Source organism: Cyprinus carpio, chromosome A7 (assembly GCF_018340385.1).
Source record: "Cyprinus carpio isolate SPL01 chromosome A7, ASM1834038v1, whole genome shotgun sequence".
Lineage (NCBI taxonomy): Eukaryota > Metazoa > Chordata > Actinopteri > Cypriniformes > Cyprinidae > Cyprinus > Cyprinus carpio.
Window position 1 is genome coordinate 24,901,714 of NC_056578.1, and position 22,576 is coordinate 24,924,289.

At 36.8% G+C, this 22,576-nt stretch overlaps 2 protein-coding genes across 2 annotated transcripts; one reads left to right on the plus strand and one right to left on the minus strand.

Annotated features, from left to right (window-relative positions):
- ca7h16orf87 (chromosome A7 C16orf87 homolog) lies at positions 1 to 6,414 on the minus strand. The gene is made up of 4 exons (XM_019073505.2): positions 6,206 to 6,414; positions 5,324 to 5,417; positions 1,921 to 2,100; positions 1 to 724 (listed from the first exon to the last, which is right to left on the minus strand). Exons 1-4 carry the CDS (start codon positions 6,269 to 6,271, stop codon positions 606 to 608), a joined length of 459 nt encoding a protein of 152 aa, XP_018929050.1. The 5' UTR covers positions 6,272 to 6,414; the 3' UTR covers positions 1 to 605.
- A 3,154-nt stretch (positions 6,415 to 9,568) lies between these two features.
- Positions 9,569 to 22,004, plus strand: LOC109056298 (alanine aminotransferase 2-like). The gene is made up of 11 exons (XM_019073507.2): positions 9,569 to 10,142; positions 12,420 to 12,509; positions 14,012 to 14,120; positions 14,335 to 14,468; positions 14,541 to 14,784; positions 15,438 to 15,517; positions 16,392 to 16,528; positions 16,964 to 17,138; positions 18,442 to 18,597; positions 19,011 to 19,123; positions 19,508 to 22,004. The coding sequence occupies exons 1-11, from the start codon at positions 9,837 to 9,839 to the stop codon at positions 19,605 to 19,607; spliced, it is 1,644 nt and encodes a 547-aa protein (XP_018929052.2). The 5' UTR covers positions 9,569 to 9,836; the 3' UTR covers positions 19,608 to 22,004.
- The last annotated feature ends 572 nt before the right edge of the window (positions 22,005 to 22,576 follow it).

The window sequence follows — 22,576 nt, forward strand, 5'->3', positions numbered from 1 at the left end:
TTTAAATGCAATTGAATTTAATATATATATTTATACAGGATGAATTTTACACATGTATGCTGTTATCATTCATAAAACAATAGCAAAACTTAAATTAAGGTGTTTCAGGCATAATAAATAACCATTAATCTGGCATTTCCTTGGGTTCAGCTCCCATTAGGTTAATTTTGAAATATGGCTCACTGGCACCTAAATAAATATTTGAGTAGATCCAAGTCTGAATAAAGGCACCAGTCATAATTTGCACATAAATTGCTCTTTTGGTGAACCCACTGTCCACCCAATAAAAAGCTTGAAATTTTAAGAAATGACTGGTAGAAACATTTAGCACATTCCATAAAATTGCCATTAAAATAGATAGAATCCTACACCACTAATGATTACTACACTTCTCACTCATGTGAAGGATAACAGTCATTTCTCCTCACACACAAACCGGGCGTCTGAAATCCCACCGATTCACTGTAGCACCACTGAGCTTCGGCCACACAGGCAGGGGTTTAAGCCTTTTCGGGTCAGAGTTTCCCACCCGCTCTTACACAGACATATGGGACAGCCACGTAGTAAAAGTCCTGAGTTTTAGCTGCAACTGTTTCCAACCCCTGCTACAGGATGAGTCTCTGGCCCAGAATTTTGCGGTTTATCTCAGCCAAGGCCACCGAGAATACAAAAGCCTTCTCATCGGAGAGGTTGGCATAAATGTCTACCTCCTTTTCCTGTTTTTCTGTGAAAGAAAAGAAAAAAAATGATGACCCGGCAATTATTTATTCAGCAGAGAGTAAAGAAAAAAACATGTGCGTATTCATCATTAATCCACAATATGAAAGCTGTACACTTGGAAACCACATGCCACCCTGATGGCAGCTAAATCCTGAAGATTTCTTTTGTCTTAGTGTCCACTCTCCATGAAGATATGGTCATCTGTTGTCATTTAAAAAATAAAAATGCTTTAGCTAAAATATACTAGGGTTGCTCAACAGAGTGTTTTATTTAATAGGAGACACTACTTGGTTTACTAGGTGTGGCCAGGAGTAAAGACAGATGCAGTCGGATCAGTGGTGACTCAACAAAGAGGGGCTTTTATTCTAAATGCAAATCTCTAAGAGGGAGTGTGAAATCAGAGAGGGGCATGATGGGAGTGAAGGTCAGTTTGAGGTGAGGAGTGGTAGGTAGGTCTTAGTAGCGGCTTGGCTAAGTTTACAGTATCTGGACTCCAAGACACAATCAACACCATCACATGCTGCCAGTATTGTTTCATACCTCCTCTCTCGGCCAGACGCTGCAGACGTGAGAACATACGTCAAAATCTTTCATTTCCTAGCCATGTATTACAGCAACTTCTCTAAAATATTTGAAATGCTCCTAAATGTTCCTCTTTAAGTTTTTGCTCATTTACTGTTTGACCCATCAGGCATTTACACTATAAAAATAAAGCCTTAAGAATAAATGTCACATCTATAGTGAAAAAAAGTTGTTTGCAAAAGCAGGAAAGAAACCTGTAATCAAACACTATTCACAAGAACCCTTCAAAGCACACTCACTCAGAACGCTTTCATTGAGAAAACCAAGCAAACATTGACAAAAGCACTTTTCAAAGCAACAACCCTTTTTTTTGTCAGCTTAATGAAATACATTTGTTTATATTCATATTCTAATATTTTAAAGAAATTAGTTGGCTTAACTTATATCAGTCTATGAGCATATCCATTCTAAGAACATATTCCAACATATATTCCAATAAAAGTGTATTATTATTATTATTATTGTAGACAATTAAACTGACATTATTGTAAATGCAAATGAAAAAAATAACAGTATTAAAATCACCCTGGGTGTCTATGTTTCTTAAAGTTAATGTTTATAGTGACCATAAATCTATAATGATTACTGTTCCCCAGACACGTGGGAGCAGCACATTACCCTTTTCTTCTTCCTGCTTCTTCAGCCCAACAGTTTTCGGTCTGCCTCTTCCTCTGCGGATCGGATCTGACTGACTGCTGGAATGGGGTCGCCTCCTATTTTCCATATCGCTGGTAGAGGTTAAGTTTATCTTCTCTTTTCTGATTCTTTCTGTTCGTCTTCTCTTTGCATCCAAATTGTCTGAAACACAATCAAAAGGTGAAATTATACAGTATTTGGTGTTGATACAAAAGAGGGTCTGTGAGTCCACATGCAAATCAGCAAATGATGTAACAAGCCCAGCCATATGCAGAACTACAATCAGAGGATTAAGAGCTTCTTACTAAAGGAAGTAGGCCTGCATCTCTCTGAGGGAGTTTATTTATAGGACTCTTCAGGCTTTGAGTAAACGTCATTAGTAACAGACTCAGAAGAAAGATCATATGAGTGACTAGACCAGAATAATAATAAGTTGAAAGCTTTTTAAAGTCGATATACATACAGAATTTGGACAGTTGTATACATAATCTGTCAAAGATCTCAAATGTAAAAAGAAATGATAGGGAGTTTTTTTTTTTTTAATCATCAAATATTTTTGTTCTAAATGTATATGAATGTGTAAAGTAAATTGTATATATTAGGTACTGTGTGTTTTTCCAGCATTTTATTACATATGTTCCTTTTTTTCCCCATGGTTTACTCGTTTATTTTGGTGTGACAAATTCATTTTAATATATATATTAATTGAGAGGCTCATTTAGTATGAGTTAATTAATGTTACATTTATAATAATTAAAAAATAATAATAATAGAAACATGCTGTTTAAAGTATTTTTAGATAAAGTACAGCATGTCAATTTTCCAAAAAAATATATTTATCACGTATATTTACAATAATCATGCACTTGAATGATTGATGATTTAATAATCTTGGTGTAACTCAATTCTGTGAATCTCTGTTGGCAACACATTCTGTCCCCACCAGATCTTTAAATATTTATATAATCAAGTACTTCCACGGCAGCCATTTGATTCAGAGATCTTTTTCTTTACAGGCCTGCTGTACGTCTGCATGTTAACTCAGGAATCCAGGCCCTGTCAATAACCTGCACTAACAAGAGGAGCTCTTTTCTACAGATAATTAACACTGTGTGTTAACGATAACTCAATCATGAAGACGGGGTTGCATCATGTGTGAATATTATTGAATATTATAACTACTAAATATTGTAGAAACTTAATTTTCTGTAAAGTTGCTTTGCAATGATTTGTATCGTAAAAAGCGCTATACAAATAAACTTGAATTGAATTGAATTGAATATTGTAAAATATCTGGAAAGCTTGGCTGTAAATGAGATCAAATATTCTTGCCACATTTGTCTTGTTTCATGTTGTGAACAGACACAATTTCATAAATAAATGTCTTATTTAGGTTTTCATTTAATATTTTATCTGAATTAAAATTCTCTTTCCAAGAAGCAAACAGGGCAATCCAAATAAGTCTGTCCTATTTTAAACTGAGCACATTATTCTTAGCAGAATGAAGGGTAAGCCCTGAATGAATACTACTGCTAAAATGGAGATGTTTTTCTCTTAAAAGAATCTAAGGCTTTCTACACCCTTCGTATAACATAAATGGAATCTCACACCCTCCACATATTAACAAATTCATTCCTTACGTAACTTGTAGAAAGCTCACTATTATTTATACAAAAAAAAATGTAAGAATGTGGAGAAGTGGGAAAATCAATGTATACATTACACCGCTGTAAAACATTTAAACAAAGAATATTTGTGCAGAGCATTCCAGTCATAAATCAATGTAACAATCACAGACTGAGTCTGCGCCACCAAAAATCTCAATACACACGCCAGCTGGGCAGTGAACAATAAAAATCATAAAACTTCAGCATGCTTTAGACTATCTGCCCATTTATTATGCACACAATGAGGGGTTGTTTTCTAGGTTATACAATACTGACCTAAAACCTGACATTAGTGCTTAAAGGTTCTGTATGTAGGATTGCCACTGAGTAGTTGAACTCAGTATTGCAGTCCAAATTCAAAATATTGGAGACAGTTTTTTCACCCGGCCCCTCCTCTTCAGACTTGACGCACATGCAGGTTGCCAGATTGATGACACAAACAGGATCGAGCGCACTTGACGATGAATCAAATGAAATACGCTGTGTTTTCCGCCAACTGGCAACCCGGGGTGCTGAGATACAATTGGGTAAACTGGCAGTGGGGGGGTTTCACAAACGCACATTTTCAAAGGAGAATAACTGACTGTAGCATTGTTTTTCAGATAAACAAGTATGTTAACATAGCATGTTTCTTAAATATCTGCAAACATATTATGGTATTCTTATGCTTAAGTAGAGTCAAAAACTTACATACAGCACCTTTAAATATTAATTCCAAATAGCAGAAAATCAAATGAAGGCAAGAAAGCCTTCATTTTAAACCACACGTTCACCAATTAGCTGTGAAAAAAACTGCACACTGAAATGTACTCACATGGCCAAACTGTGTAGTCGTCACATATTTACAAGATCATGACAACCCAAGCTGGCCTCTTATCACTTATATAACACACTTTTTACATTTTCTACAGATGTCATTTTGTGACATCACTTTGAAAAAATCCCTCCCATTAAAATACAACAAACTTCCAGTTCAGCTCTGACTAATTTATTTTGCATAATTTAATCTTTAGGAGATTTTATAAATGACTTGATGTATCATTAAAATAAGTCAACTGAAATACTGTGACTAGTTTCCAGATAAGACGCTGGCAGGAGGGTGTATAGAGAGAGAGAGAGAGAGAGACAGAGAGAGAGAGAGAGAGAGAGAGAGAGAGAGAGAGAGAGAGAGAGAGAGAGAGAGAGAGAGAGAGAGAGAGAGAGAGAGAGAGAGAGAGAGAGATTGCCCTTCCTCCATTCCTCTTAGCACTACTCATTCAAGCAAACAGCCATCACTGCGCCACTCATCTCTGTATTCTCAGTGCATCCTGCTGACTGGAAACTTGCCCAACGAGTCCAACACATACCGATACTATATCAAAAATAAGAGTTTCTTTTTTCTCAATCAACATGACTCAAGAGTAAAGCCAGAAGACACGGGCAAACTTTGGCTTACTCATATGGGTAGATATTAAAGGGATGAAATGAAATGGATGAAAGGGTTTTCATTTTCAGTGGGACAGAAAAGTTTGCTAATCAAGATCTGGAATTGGGTTCCACTGTAATAATTTCAATCATAGATTCAGCAGCAGTCACTTTCCAGATCAATAGTCACCTTGAATCTTGTTAAAGGCCACTTGATAAATAATTTAACAGCCCATAATTTAGCATAACATAATATAGGAGGGGATATATGGGGTTTTCATTTGCATAAAACACATAAATGATGCACAATTTACCCATTACTGGAGACGTCTCGTTTAGTTTGGCATTGAGAAGCTTTCGGCTTATGAAGACGTAGCCACAGTGACAGGATTTACAAGCCACAGGAATCTGAAAGAAACAGAAAGAGCTCAGTGAACTTCACGTACGATGACTGACTAAATGTTTCACAACACTGGAGTCTGGAGGAATCAATAATGCACATTTAGAGGAGTAAAAAAAAATAAGATGTGCCTTATAAAGACAACACTGATGTGTCATTTAACTGGGGAAAAACGCTACTGACTCTGTACCAAACAGGAAACAACACCCTGCTAGTTTTGTGCTAAACTAAACTACAGTGACACAAAATACAGTCTTATGATGTCATCTGCAGTGACGTGAGCTCTGTTTGTTCGAGGGCAAAATAAACAATGATAATTCATCGTTTATACGTCAAAACTAGCAAGAATATATCATTTTATCATTATTAGAAGATGCTGGAGCCTTTAGATAAGATCGTGCAGATTTAAAAGCACAGCACAGATCGCCTTTTTCGTGATATTTTAAAAGAGACTGCATGAAGCCTGTGAAGTTTCATTGTTTCAGTGCAGTAAGCTGGATATCCCTTTACAGCCTTACACGTCTTCATTGCCAAACTAAATCAAAAACAAAATTCGGTGGCTTATTGTGTGGTAAGATACATAATATCAGTAATATCACTTCAAAAGAATGGACAAAAATGTGGAATCCATATTTCTCTTCACGTAGCAACGCTGTTTGTAACTCACACAGATATAATACATATCTCTACCTTATTGAAGCGCACACACACCATACTAAAGATAACAATCCGGCGATTCAAAACTTCGGGGGAAAAAAAACACAAATATGTATCATTCATTATCAAACAACCTCACCTGTTGGTCACACTCCGGGCATGATTTGGTGGCCATTTTCACTTTCTTCACTTTGTTTGAAGACATATTTATAACGCCGAGCTTCAGTGAGATCCCTCGACCTCGGCGATCGTTGTGTAAGACTTGCAGCTGCACTAACGCACACAGAGAAGTGCAGCTGATCGGCTTCCCGGGAGCTCACACACACACAAGCCGAAGGACCATCAATCACGCTGTACAGACTGCGCATGCGCACTGTAGCGCTTTGATGGGTCCTGGCTGTCAGCTCACGTGACCCACAGCGAGCAATGGTAAGATTGGGACGATTTTTTGTCAACACACTTTAAAGTTGATGACTGGGCGTCACAAAATAAGTTCTGAGAGAGCGAACGGCTTTAATAAGTAGTCTGCTGGCCAGATATTTCACGGAGCATGCGCACTACAGCACGACAGTCACATGGGTGAAGAACAATAAGTGCTGCTGATGTAGTGGAGGATAACGAGGATGTGGACAAGATAGCCAAACAGGCCCTTAAACATAATGTTATTGATTTAGAAATATCTTTGGGTAAATCAGAAATGAAAGGTTTAATTAAAACAGCTATTAAAAATATGTGGCAGGAGAGGTGGGATAAAGGAAATAAAGGTCGTCATCTGTATAATATACAAAAACAAGTTGGTTTAGTTAGAATTAGTTATGGCAACAGAAAGGAAGATACAGTAATTACTCGTCTGAGAATCGGTCATTCTGCCCTCAGCAAATCACTTTAAATGATAGGGAAACATGGTTCTGGTCAGTGCAATAAATGTGGACTTCCAGAAACTGTAGAGCGTGTAATAATCAATTGTATGGCATATGAAAGGGTGTGCTCCGGGTGTGTGCTCCGGGTGTGTGCTCCAGGTCTGCTCCGGGTGTGTGCTCCGGGTCTGTTCCGGGTGTGTGTTCACGGTGTGTGTGTGCACTTTGGATGGGTTAAATGCAGAGCACGAATTCTGAGTATGGGTCACCATATTTGGCTGTATGTCATGTCACTTTCACTTTCAATTAAAAAATGATTTAACTTCTGTTGGCATAAATTCTTTAACTTTGCAGAATATACTTAACAGTTCTTTCAAAGGATATGAAGCTCTTGTTTGTTTGGTTTTTTTTTTTTTTTTTTTTTTTGAAAGCAACACAGTTATATAAGAAAATATAGAAAGTTAGTGTGGGTGGTATTAATTTTTAATTTTAATAATTTTTTTCTGTTACTCTTCTGATATCAATGCCTCACACTCCATCCCAGGTGGCAGAATATGCACCAAAGCTAGTTTGCCAACCGCCATTAAACGTCAAAGAAGAAGAAGAAGAAGAAATAGATGTAGGTGAAATAGGTTGAGACGCTGCCATCACATTTTAATATTAATAAGGACTCTAAACTACTCATTAATGTCATAGTATTATTAGGCTGTGGAGAGATGTGACTTGATTTTTCCCCATTTAAATTTTTAATATCTTTATGTTCCTGACAGACAACATCTTCTGCTAAGTAAGCCTATTATAGACCTGTTGATGTTCTTAGCAGATGTTTTTGAATGATTGGCTTAGAATATAAACACATTCTTACACATCCTCTGCTTTTTTTTGCTCCAGCCCAGTTAACGTTTTTGTTCTGTTGTTAAGGACAAAACTCAGCTCGTCTTAAACCCACCTACCACTGCTCGACTTTTCTTTATATATATATCTCACAACATGGGATACAATCAAAACACTGTATAAAAAGTGTGCTTGAAATAGAAAGGTCTGAAACAGGAATATGTTTTGTTTATAATAAATAAATAAATGTGAGAGATGATCAGAGGGCTGTTTTTATTTTACAATCTAAATGTTTAATCACACTAAGCTTAAGCAAAGTGAAAAAGACCACAAAAAAACTCCCATTCTATGCTAATAACTATGTAATTACAGCATCTGCAGCTTTTACAATTCTGCCAGCCTGTCCTGTCTGCAGAAAGCATTTCCTTCATCACTGTTTCAGTCTCTGTTAATATTACCAACACTGCATGGCAATGACTGCTTTTGTGTTTTGAAAATACAGCAGGGAAGCAGCATTTTGATTTTGTCTATATCACTCTGAAATACTAAAGCCCACTACTGAGTGCCTATTGAAACAGAAAGGGAAATATTAAAGAATATAATGTGGGGCTCTGCAGACTTTATTTGTTGTTGGTTGCTCTGTGGGAATCTCATGTGCTCTTCATATGCTAAACAAGTCATGGTTGAAGGCTGCTCTTTTAACCTCTCACAAGATCACGTGGGCTACTGGTACACTTAGGGTGTTAATGACGTTTTAAATTATTAAATTTAAATTTCGATCGGAGTGTGTTAGTGTGTTTTCTTGGGAAAGTGTGGGTTTTCTTTCTTTTTGTTATATTATGTTGTTTGGGAAGTTATGGGTGATATCACCCTTTCCCAAATATCTTATAAAATAGTCTTTAAATAATAATAAAAAGCAATATGACAAACATTGTCATGAATGACAATAATATTTTGAATAACAACAATATTAATATGTATATATAATTAGGATTATACAGCCTTGCCTCCAACAGATGGTACCATTTTAATTAGGTGTAGACTAATTACGGCCTACAAAAGCATTTTCACTACTCCAGCCTTTGACTTGAGTTTGTGTATATTTTCCAAATAAAACCCATATTAATGCTTATATGAGTCATTTTACCATAGTACAATACATTATCGTCTAAAATGAACTATCGTGAAAAAAACTGTATGGTTTTATGAACTCGATTGAAATTATATATGATTTATGAAATGTCGACAAATGTCGAATTAATAGAATTAAATAACAGGTTCTAGCACTGTTTCTTTTATTCTGAAAAAAGACTGACCTCAAGCGAACGGTTAAGATGTATTGTGTAATTTGTCTTGATGCTGTCTGCTCACTCTTCAGTGTGATGAAATAAAAAAAGACGCCAAGTTTATTTCTTGTTTTATGACTCTGAGGGTGGGGATTTGAGTATTATGGGCCAACATTTTTCTAAATTTCTTTATTCAGTTTTAATCTGCTACCCATCTCTACCCAAATGTTTGAGAAAATCGTTTAAAGAATATTTAAAAAGACTAGACACGTCACATCTCATTGGCAACGGCGGAGTTTAAAGCTTGTAAGTCAACGCTAGAGACTTTTTTTTGCATACTATTGTGTGCTGATTAAATATTTGCCGGCTGTGACAGCGGTAAACTCTCCACCCCACACGCCCACCCGCCCACAGCGCTGGGTATTGTAGTTTAATTCTGAGCGCAGTGAAAGGTGAGGGTGGATCAAGCAGCAGCATGAGAACTACAACCCCCATGACGAGCCGAAACATGAGCGCGCTGAATGAGAGCATAAAGATTGGCGGGGGGATGATAGTAGGCGAGGATGAGCGTAGTACGGTTAAGCGTTTAATAATGCGGTTCGGCCTTGTATAGAATAAACATTTTCTGAAGTGATTTGGCTTTTTATTTGTTAATTTTATTCTTTGCTTTAACTGGCGGTTAGAAGGACAGATTTTTTGTTTGTTTGTACAGTTGCGTCTCTACAACATCGCATCCTCGTTCCTGTCTTTCGGCAGGTTCACCAGACAGCCTCGACTTCCTCACTGCGCTGATATGTATCGCTTGCAGTCGCTGGCAGCGCGATCATTGATCGCCGGAGCTCTCGATCAGTGTTCCCCCTTGACACTGACATCTCTTACTGGGGTGCGACACAAATCTCAAGGTCCGTCCGTGGAGAAGTGCGGCCAGATGCGCTTCCTCACCGCCGAGGCTAAAGCGGCTGCTGGGCGCCTCGAGGGGAAGCTGCGGGAGAAGACCCTGACTCTGGACACACTGAACCCGCAGGTGAAGGCTGTGGAGTACGCCGTGAGGGGACCCATCGTCATCAAAGCCGGAGAGATCGAGAGATACTTGGAGGAGGTCAGGAAAGGTTTCATAGATTCTTGTTTCAATGCAGCATCACAGAGATAAATTACATGTTCGTAAAGGTTTGCTTATGGATACCCAAATAAAACAAAAAAGTTTTTTTTTTTTTCCAAAAAAAAAAAATAAAATAAAAAAAATCTGAGCGTGTTTTCAAGTTGCAATCAAGTTGAATATTTTTCATTTTTTTTCTTTCTTTTTTAATTGGAGTCAGCATGGGAATTGGTGTTTCTCTTTGGTCACCCATCTGACCACTTATTTGTTTAGTTATGATTTCTGTGAGGCAGAGTAGTTTTAAAAATGCATTCATAATAAAGCCTTTAAATGTTATATCTACCAAATATTGTTGAATTAATATTCTTTTTAATATGCTTCAATTTCTGGAGTTTTGACACGTAACATAATCATTCCAGCGGTTAAACTGGTCATTTACACCAGTTCCATCCTGGAATAAAGTTGGCTTAAGTTGGACATTCGATATTCACAAATCTAGGGACCGTCTCTAAATTTACATGAGAAACTACTATACACTTCTCTAACGTCAATAGCATGCAAGGAGAATGACTAACAGTCATGAAAACAACTGTTAACTGTTCATCCAGGTGTCAACTATAATGCACACCATTCATATTTTTTATAATTATTAAAATAAACTGTACATCATATGTAAAATAATGTTAATTTTCATTACCGAATGGACTTAAACACAAATTTAAAGCGCAATAGCATTTGAACAGAATGACTCACTTTCATAAAACATACTGTAAAGTGTTCATCTAGGTGTCAACTATAATGCACACCATTCATATTTTTCATAATTATTCAAATAAACTGTAAATCAAAATTCAAATTATGGCATATTTTACATTTGAGCCCATTCGGTAATAAAAATTAACAATATTTTACATATGATGTTACATTTAACAGTTGTTTTCATGACTGTTAGTCATTCTGTTGCATGCTATTGACGTTAGAGAAGTGTGTAGTAGTTTCACATGTGACTTTAGAGATGGTCCCTAGATTTGCAAACGTCAAGCCAACTTTATGCCAGTGCTGTACTGAATTTACATGAAATGCAGTGGTCTCAAACTCAATTCCTGGAGGGCCACAGCTCTGCAGAGTTTAGCTCCAACTCACACCTGCTTGGAAGTGTCTCGTAATCCTGAAGAGCTTGATGAGCTGGATCAGGTGTGTTTGATTAGGGTTGGAGCGAAACTGCAGCGCTGCGGCCCTCCAGGAACTGAGTTTGAGACCAATGGATTAAAGCTTTTTTCTTGTATTAAATTCAACATTGTAAAAACAATTAGGATGAAAAATAAATACTTGAATAACTAATATAAGAAATATTCAAACTTGCTGTAACATTATTTCTACACTAGTTACTGAATAGACATGAGGATGTTCCCCTAGGCCCTAGGGATATACTGCTTTTCATGCCAAATCTGCTTGGTGGTTGGAAGTAATATGCCAAACGATCTGCCCTGCATGCCTTGTAGTGACACATCTTTATTTTTTTCCCTTTCATTTCTTATGTCCATGAGAGTTGCTTTGAATAAAACGGAGTTCAGTCCACTTTCTGACTTCCTTGCAGTGCCATTATCAAAACAATGCAGCAAAGTGTCTGATTCCTGTGAAGCTGACCATTCAGCAGTAATGTTATCTCACTCTCTTTACCGTGATGTAGAAGTATGTTTGAGCTTGCATGCTCAGCAATGACAGATGAACACTGAAAAAAAGAGCTTTATTTATAGCCCATGAACAGCTGCCTTCTAGACCTTTGACAAGGGCATGATCCCCCTCGGACCCTGATGGTCTCGTCATCTCATAACGTGACTGTGATTGACTGTTGAACTTTATGTTGCCCTTAGCCATGCCCTGAGCATGTGACTCGATGATACAGAATGTTCACAAAGCCGTTTAAGGACAACAATGACAAAAAAATCAATGGCATCAAAAGTGATTATTGATTAATGTCTGTAGATGGTTATGATACTCACCCTGATTAAAAAGACAAAATGTTCTACAACTTAATTTCACAACATTAGTTTTATACGGATATAATTTAGCAGATACACCTGGTTTTCAAGACCAAACCTAATTATGCATGTTCAGACAAACATTTGCTTTCACTGAAATACTTGTAGACAATCTTTTTTCTACAGCTGTCTGGTGCATGCGAGGACAGGTCTATTTGAATCCTTTGCAATTTGGTTTCTGGGGAAGAGTTGTAGAGGAGTTGTTCAAGTAATGGACTCCTCTCTTATCTTCTGATAGGGTGGTACGAAACCCTTCTCTGAAGTCATCAAAGCCAACATCGGTGATGCACATGCCATGGGACAACAGCCAATCACCTTTCTCAGACAGGTAACCAAAAATGCACAACTTATTCTTGTCTCATAGTCAACTATCTTTGTCTGGAATTAAGTTATTATAGCATTAAAATCAGCATAAAAATGAAGATTCACTTGATTGATTTTCCAAATGCATGTCATAGATCTGATTGTGAACCATTTAAAAAATACAGTACTTCAGTATTATCTAGGGCTGTCAAATGATTAATCACGATTAATCACATCCAAAATAAAAGTTTTGTTTACATAATATAAGTGTGTATACTGTGTATATTTATTATGTATATATAAATACACACACATGCATGTATATATTTAAGAAGAATATGTTATGTTTATATATTAAATATATTTATATATAATATAAAATATAAGAATATAAATATATAAATGTATATACATGTAAATATTTTCTAAATATATAATTTATGTGTGTGTATTTATATATACATAATAAATATACCCTGTACACATACATATATTATGTAAACAAAACTTTTATTTTGGATGTGATTAATCGTGATTAATCATTTGACAGCCCTAGTATTATCGCAACTTTAAATGAAGCACATTGTTTCCCATTTTTGCAGCATGCATATTTGGTTCCCCTGAACGGTTCACTCACTGTGCCTCAACACAGTGTCTTTTTTATAATTATGCAATGCTCCTGAAACTGCATAACAGATTCTTCAGCTCATTTAGACTGTAAAAACAACACACAACCTGCAAACAAAATCAGTGACCTTTTCAGCATGAACACGTTTATTCAGGTTAATGAGGAGTCCAGTTTGTGCTCCATATTTATGGCATGAAAGAAAAGCAGCTTTTGTTGACCACTCACAGTTTTGGAACACACTGCAAATTTCAGTGGAAGATAGTCTGTTATGATTGGCCTAGTTTAGTCAAGAGTTGATCTAGCCTTTCATTATGAGCTGAATAAAAGCTTAATGTGATGGCCTGAGAGAGCTTGTGAAATACATTTTCTTGAGAGCCAACAGAATGCAGCTTTGCATGCTTGCATGACAGTCATAGTTTGTAGTCAGTGTGGTCATATGATTCTTGAGCTCATGTCAACTTTAAGGAAAATAGAGTAAAAAGAAAGCTGCCTTTTACCTGTATGGGTTATTATGGCTTGGAGAGTTTGGGAGGGACTGGACTCCACCAGCCGTCTGGTCCGGGATCTGATATATTTGGTTATAAAGTTCCTGCTCAAATGGCTGATTCTCCCCTTCAGTGTGCAGAATGAACAAATAATCAATGGAACCATTATGCATACAAGTTACAACACAATTCATATAGAAATATTGCCAGAATCAATTGCAGTTTATTGTTTTGAATACTTATATCATTGATTGCAAATGGACTTTAAGCGGTTTGGTTTTTAGTAGAAATGCATGTGCATTGAGTGAACACGTGCATAGAGACCATTGGTCTATATTTGCTCTAAAATAAATTTCGCTCACTGACTACAGGAAAATAAGAGTGTGTTTTATCTGTGTTTGTTTATTTGTGCAGGTGGTGGCTCTCTGTACATTCCCTGAGCTGATGGACAGCCCTAGTTTCCCAGAGGATGCGAAATGGAGAGCACGGCGTATCCTGCAGGGCTGTGGGGGACACAGTCTCGGTGTGTGCATTTGTTCCTCTGAGGATGTGTTGTTGAAACTGGTTATAAATCGAAATGTAAAACTCAGTTTACAGTGTAGCGATTGGAAAGGATCCATGAGCTCCTGTTATTGCAGATCATGCAGTTCTCAGGAAGCTTGAGGACAATAGACCTGTATCAAAACACTCGGGTCCATTCAGTGTGTTGCTGCAGTAAGTGTGTGATTCTGTCACAGGGTCATATAGTGCTAGCCCCGGCGTGGAGTGCATCCGCAAAGACATCGCTGCGTACATAGAGCAAAGAGATGAAGGAGTTCCTTCAGACTGGGAAAACATTTACCTCACCACTGGGGCTAGTGATGGCATCATGGTAAGTCATTGTATCTTTAAAATCATTCAGAGACTTGACAGGCATTGCTAACAAAACCAAACTTTGTTTTTGACTATTCTACGGCTACTTGTGTCTGGAAAAGATTCTTCCCGGACCGGTGTAATGATCCCCATCCCTCAATACCCGCTTTACTCCGCTGCAATCTCAGAGATGGATGCTGTACAGGTCAACTACTACTTAGATGAGGACAACTGCTGGGCCCTGGACATCAATGAACTTTACAGAGCTTATCAGGCTGCCAAACTGCACTGTCAGCCAAGAGTCATTTGCATCATTAACCCTGGCAACCCTACTGGTAGGTATATTGTCAAGCTATTCTTGTGTGCTAGGAAACATAATGCCCTCGAGTTTGTTTGGATCCAATAGCAGGTGTCCTGGAAACAAGAGCATGTCCCTTTTACTCCCTCATGTTCTTTTTCCAGTCATGATCCCTCGTGAGTGGGGACTGATGCTGATGAGATCTAAAATTACTTCCATATGATTTGTAGTCATATTGTTCTGAAGCTGATCGCTTTGTATTGATGAATGGAAACTAGTTTAATCAATAATTTACTGAAAGTTGCATATGGAATGAAAAATATATTGGAATGTAAAATATTTTGTGTAGAATTCAAATTGGTCGGATATGTTTTGTGGTCGGTCCAAGCTCATGCTATCCTGTCTCTGGAGTGATGTGTGTTGTGATGGTTCATGTGATGCTGGTGCAAATTTTTTGGGGGCTGGACACTTCAGGTGGTTAGATGAGATCTGGATTGCAGGAGTCATCAATTTTTGATCTGCATTGATGGAAGAGAGTCTATAAATATGTATGCGAGAATCACTGTATTAAAATATGGAATGTCAAGATGCGCTGTGCTAGGCTTGATCATGTTGATGCTTTATGTTTAGCTGAACTATCCCGTTTAAATCTGTCATCTCTCTTCCTTCGTCCCTGTTTACTCTCTACAGGTCAGGTCCAGAGTAAAAAGTGCATCGAGGAAGTCCTGCACTTTGCTTATGAAGAGAATCTCTTTGTTATGTCAGATGAGGTAATCTCAATATGTGCTCTCTTGCATTGAGTTATCTTTAAACATGTGCTACCATTCAAATGTTTGGGGCCAGTGTTTTTTTTTTTTTTTTTTTTTTGCTTTAATTTAGCAAGGATGCATTAAATTGACCAGAGTGACTGTAAATACATTTTGTAATGTTACAAGTTTCTATTTCAAATTATTGCGTGTTTTTTTTTTTTTTTTTTTTTTTTTTTTTTTTTTTTTTTTACTTTCCAATCATCAAAGAATCTTAAAAAATGTATCATGGTTTCCACAAAAATATTAAGCAACAATAATAATAAGAAATGTTTCATTAGCACCAAATCAGCATATTAGAATTATTTTTAAGACTGCTGGTGTCAGAGGAATAAATTGCATTTTAGATTTACATTCATGTATTTTGCAGACATTTTTATCTAAAGTGACTTGCATTGCATTTCAGGTATATGCTTTATCAGTTCATGCATTCCCTGGCGATGAAGCCCATAACCTTGATGTTGTTAGTACCATACTCTGATGATTGAGCTACAGGAAGGCTTTTCATTTTAAAATATTTTTTTATTTATTATTTTATTATATTTAAGTTTTTTAATATTTAATATATATATATATATATATATTTTTCAATTCAAATCGTAATAAAATTACACAATGTTACTGTTTTTATAGTATTTTTCATCAAATAAATGCAGCCATGATGAGCATAAGAAACTTCATTCAGGATCATCAAAAAATGTTCAGCGTTAATGTGCATTTAAGTTTGAAACTATTCAGAAGAATGTGCCTCGGTTGCCTGAATCCTGTTCTAATTGAACACATTTGATTCCCATACGACTATAATGTACCCAATGTTGGTTTGTTCTGTTGCTGGCAGGTGTATCAGGACAATGTGTACACTCCTGACTGTCAGTTCCACTCCTTCAAGAAGGTGCTGTATGAGATGGGTCCCGAGTACTTCAACAGCGTGGAGCTCGCCTCCTTCCATTCCACTTCTAAAGGCTACACGGGAGAGTGAGTATTCCTGTTCTTGAACCACTGCAGTGGAAAACATGTGCCTTAATTTGAGACGACCTCCATAAAATCAGCTTTCAGTGACCCTTCACACAACTTTACAAGATTTAACCACAATATCCTGAAAAACATTTAGACATCATCTGGCTTTATAATTTGCGATTTTTAAATGGATGTGATGTAGAAGTGTGAAGTTGGCATTTGTAAGGACATTTTAATGGCAGCTCAGTGTGCTAGCCTAAGGCATTGTTGCATTAGTATTTGTTAAAAACCCATTCGTCTAATACCAAAAGATTCCTCTGACATTTTATGTGGAATGTGGCCTGACTGGAATTTAGTGTTTCTCTGACAAAACCTCAGATATTGATGTTTTTGGGTAATGAACGTGGCAAACTTGTCACGAACTCATGATGACGTGTCCATGTCGATCCACAGATGTGGCTTCAGGGGAGGATATATGGAGGTGATCAACATGGATCCTGAGGTCAAGGCCCAGATGGTCAAGCTTTTATCAGTTCGTCTGTGTCCCCCCTTGGCTGGCCAGGCTGCAATGGATGTGATCGTCAACCCTCCACAACCAGACGAGCACTCGTACAAACAGTTCCGCCAGGTTAGACACTGACAGTAACTCCATTGTTATGCGGTTTCTAGTATGTAAAACTCTAAATTAGGGCTGCACGATATTGGGAAAAAATTACATTGCGATATTTTATTTTTCTGCGATATATATTGCGATATGAAATCTAATCGAATTTTTTCTTACAAACAAAATGGGGTGAGCACACTACATTCTCATTTTAAATGATTTAAACATCAGAGTATTATTTAAATTAGAGTAAATTATTTGTTTGTAACTTTAGGATATGGTTTGAATTGTTAATATATTAACTAACATGAACTTACCACGAGCAATACTTTTTGTTACTATATTTATTAATCTTTGTTTATCTTAGTTTATAAAAACAAAGCTGTTCATTGTTTGGTAATGTCACTTCACAGTGCATTAATTATGTTAACAAATACTTTTGATTTCAACAATGAAGGCTATAGCCTAAATGTTTAAATTAACAATGTTGTAGAAGTGCAGTTTAGTAATAGTAAATGTTAAATAATGTAGTTAAATAGTTTAATAAATATAACATTATTGTAAAGTGTTACAGATTTTTTTTTTAATACACCAATTCAGACATCTCGTGAGTTCAGTGTTGGACAGGTCAGTTGTTTAAACCATTCATTAAATTGAATCGGTTCAAAGGAATCATTAGTTCGCGAATCAGAATCATTAGTTCGCGAATCAGACGTGTACGGCACGTGTTGTGTAATTATCTCGGCAGTTTAGGATATCGCACAAGATTTGACAACACAGAAAACATTTCATCACTGGATAGGTTTTTTTTTTTTTTTTTTTTCGACACCATCGTGTCAATTGATTTTGATTAATATGCGCGAGGGAGAGAGAAAGACAGCGCTCGTGTTGTCTGAAGACGGTGAAGTTGAGCGCGCGCGGCCGGGCCGCTCTCTCTCTCTCTCTCTCTCGCTCGCTCACTCTCTCTGCTCGTTCTTATATGCGCCCTGTTAAACTGACAGTACTTAAAAACCCATGCAAATGATAAACTTTCACTCTATGATGGTTAAGCTGTGAAATTTATCCGTGAATCACATTCGTCAAGGGCCGGGGCGCAGCTGGCCCGTAAGGTTAATGAATAACGGATCAGCTACGACAGCCTACATCGCACATCCTGCGATGTGACTATCGTGGATTCGTACATCGCGATATCGATGCTTAAACGACACATCGTGCAGCCCTACTCTAAATGTTACGCATCAGTAACCTGTTACTACATAAACATCCCTGAAGAATTTTTACGTTTGAGTTTGACTGGGCATGATTGTGCTTGTTTGATCTCTTTCAGGAGAAATCATCAGTGCTGGGTGCTTTAGCAGACAAAGCTAAACTAACTGAGCAGATCTTGAATGCAGTTCCAGGAATCAAGTGTAATCCCGTCCAGGGGGCCATGTATGCCTTCCCTCGAATCTTTATTCCTCCTAAAGCAGTGGAGGAAGCCAAGGCAAGTGCTCCTACTTCACCAACACTTGAGCTCTCTAGTGGAGTGTGGTTTTTTGTTTTTGCTTTTTGTATTGTGATCTGCTAGTTTCCATGGAACTCTACATTATTCCCAGTAAACTGTGCAAACTTCTTTTCAGCACCACTGATCTAAGTGTTATCTGATTAAAAAGGATGTAACCAGTCGTACTAGTTCAGCACAGTTTAAACAGTCATTAAGAATTGAGTGAATAATTGCTTGCAGAATGGTAGTTTGCAACAGATAATAGTAAATTTTGTTACACAATTACGCTTGATGTTTCCACTTGAGAAACTGGTCTACTTGAATGAAACTTCTGTGTTTTGTAAAAAAAAAAAAAAAGTCTGAGCTGTCACTGAGGTTGTGTGTCTAAATTCTGCCTGTGATTGGTTCGGCAGGCTCTAGGCATGCAGCCGGACATGTTTTACTGTCTGAGATTGCTAGAGGAGACCGGGATCTGTGTTGTTCCTGGTAGTGGCTTTGGGCAGAAGGATGGAACGTATCATTTCAGGTAAAGTTGTTGATCAAATGAATCAAGTATTATATTTATGTATCAGGTGAATTTTTTCCCATAACTTCCTGGAAGAACATGATTTGAAGTCTGCCATATTTGGTCTTTGGCGCTTTTTTTTTTTTTTTTTTGCTGAAAATGTCATTTAATAATTTTTCTGACACCACAGGAAAGTTACGTTGAACGTGCACATGTCACATTCTGTGTTTTTAAACTAGATTAATCAAATGTTTCAGAAAACAGAATTATTGACTTTCCCTTACTATTCAAATTATTATGTGATGATATTGCTTTCAGCGTCCAGTGACAGGCACCTGTGTTTTATTATTTTATATGCCAGTAACTCTTACCTGTGTTTGTTTGGTGTGTTTGTCTTTATTTCAGAATGACAATCCTGCCATCCATAGAGAAGCTGAAGGTACTTCTTGGCAAAGTGCGAGATTTCCACATCCGTTTCCTGAAAGAGTACTCCGCTCTGGAGTGAGAGGAGATGTGATCTGATTTGCAAAACATAAGCTCGCGAGTCTAGCATTACTTGACAAACTAACACATTTGAACTGTAAAGATAGTGTTAAGTCTCTAATTTCTTTTTAATTCAAATTTTAGACATGACTTAATCAAGTAATTGGAATTACAGCCTTGTTTACTAATATTTTCAGAAAATGGTTTCTGGATGAGTTTACAGAAATAACGATTTAGTCAGACATGTAACACTTCTTGAATCATTCAGTTATGTTTCAAGGTTCATTAGAGAAAATGGTACACGTTGTCTTATATATATATATATATATGAAATTTGCCTTTCAATCATAATTTCTGCAGCAGGGTGCATGGTAAATAGACAACCTCTATAATACATGAGATTCTGCTACAAGCATTATTTATTAACAACTTTCCAAACCAGGAACTAATTTGTGATTGATGTTACTTGAAAATAGCTCAATTGAAACTCTTTTGTAGCACCTTATATGATCTATTCAAAACCATTTGGCTGATGCAACTTCTACATATTTTTTCTCTTTGGTGCTAAGGGAGAGGAGCGTGTATGATGTTGTGATGAACACTTGTTATGGTCCTGGGAAGTTTACAAGGAGGGACTCTTTTAATGTTTGTGTTGTCCTCATCTTTAGTTGCACTCATTGCCACATGTACATAATGTACATAAACATTTTTATCTTAGAAAATTACAAATTTAGTCCCAAATTAAGCTTCTGTAGAAGATTGTGGCTAAAACAATGATTTACGCGTCTCTGACCCTGTGTGTTTTCAAGGCCAGTTGAAAACATGAAGGGAAGGAAGCATGTGTGGAGAAAGTGCTGTGATTGTTTACTGATGTATTTTATTTCCTCTGGTTTTGTTGCAAGCTATTTTGAGATATTAAACATAATGCTGTTTGAATCAGTCCTTGGACCTGTACCATGAAGCTAGCTGAATAAATTCTGGGTTACAGGATTGGTTTCAAGCTGACAAAACCAAACCAATCCAATCAGGCTTCAGTGATACCATGATGCTGATCAACTTTTTTCTGTCGGCTCAGACCTTGATCCTGAATTTGTGCATAACTATATAAACATGCACATGAAAGTTGCAGAGGCGTCATGTGTCCCCTAGTGGATTTTGAATGCAGCTTCCGAGAGACTAAAACAATAGACTAATACTATATTTACATTTGATTAAAACGTTCAGTGCGGCACATCATCAGCTGCTAAACTCAAATCTGCGATCGTGCTTTGGCTGGCGCTGAGCCAGAGACACGTGCTCTTTTCAGTGTTTTCAACCATATAATGCTTCATTTATGTTTCTCACTATCACGAATAAAGTGAACATTTCGAAAATTTTATTTTGGCATTAAATTTAAATGCATTTTAAATACAAAGTCAGTCGTATTAAAATATTTTAAGACATGACACTCACTGGTTTTATACTTTGCTAATAGATTATACTTATATTAGGCTACTTGCCCATCGCCTGTTATAGATAAACATGATCTACAAAGGTGCAAAATGCATTTCACATATTCGAGAATCGAGATATTTCATGATATAGTTTACAAGTTTGGGAATATTTTGAGAAAAAAAAGGAAATAGGCCTCCATCAGTTATACAGCACTATATATTGTGGCTGCTGTGTCACATGACTCAACCCTCCCAACAGTGCACCCTCTAAAATACCAAGTGCATGACGCCCCTGATTGGACGCATTTACAAATTAAATATTAGCTATTAAGAGATATTTGTGCCAAAGTTGACTCAGTTGTAAACCTCCCTTTCTTGACATCTAATCAAAGCCGTTAACAGTGAATGAATGTTGTTAAAGTCTGTTAAAGGTGTGTTCTGCTTGAAGCAGTGCTGCACACACAGATCGGTGTAGGACAGGGATGTCCAAACTCAGTCCTGGAGGGCCGGTGTCCTGCAGAGTTTAGCTCCAACTAGTTTGGAGACCCCTGGTGTAGGAGGACATCCATGAGAGCACTAGAGAGCAGTTATCATTTTTTTTCAAGATTTGTATACATCTTATTTTTATGTACTTGCCGTTTTTTTTGTATCATTTAAATTTGGCTGGGTGGTTCATAACATTTTTCTGTGTTGTGACAGACTCAGAACACATTTAATATTGCTTTACACGGACTTGAATGCCACCTTGCATTATTTGAACTTATCACTTCATATGTGGTGCCTTTATTCAAGCCTGTGAACTTTTAATGAAACAAGTTTTCACTACATGCATTAGTAATAATTGGTAATAAAGCTTGTTTATTTTGTATTTTTTATTTTATTTTATTTTTTTGGTGTATAGATTTTTTTAAAATTGGCCCAGTGTTAACATTGTATATATAGTATTTTCAATTGAATATTAAACTTCTGGAGACTGTTGAAGTGCATTGCATGTTTTGTCTCTTTTTTAACAAAGATAATTGCTTTAGGTATTTGTCTTATTTGCCAAACAAAAGATATTTTTATTTAGCACTGCGTTCAGATATCAATTCTGTCAGCTAAAAGCAAGAACGTACATTTATGTTTACATTTAGCAGACGCTTTTATCCAAAGCGACTTACAAATGAGGACAATGGAAGCAATTAAAATCAACAAGAGTGCAATGATATACAAGTGCTATAACAAGTCTCAGTTAGCTTAAATGCAGTACATGTAGCAAGGGTTTTTTAATTATATACTAAATGAAAAGAAAACTTTTTTTGCTTTTGTTAATTGTATAATAAATGAAAAAAACAGATAGAAAACAAAAAGATTAGAAAGCTTGTTTTTTTAAAGAAAACAAGCAGCAAATGAAAAGAGTGCAAGTCTAAAATGGACATGTGTGGTTTTTTTTTAAGAATAGAATAAGAGTGCTAGAATTAGAGGGTCAAATAAAGATAGAAGATGTGTTTTTAGCTGATTCTTGAAGCTGGCTAAGGACTCAGCTGCTCGGATGGAGTTGGATACAATAATATAATAT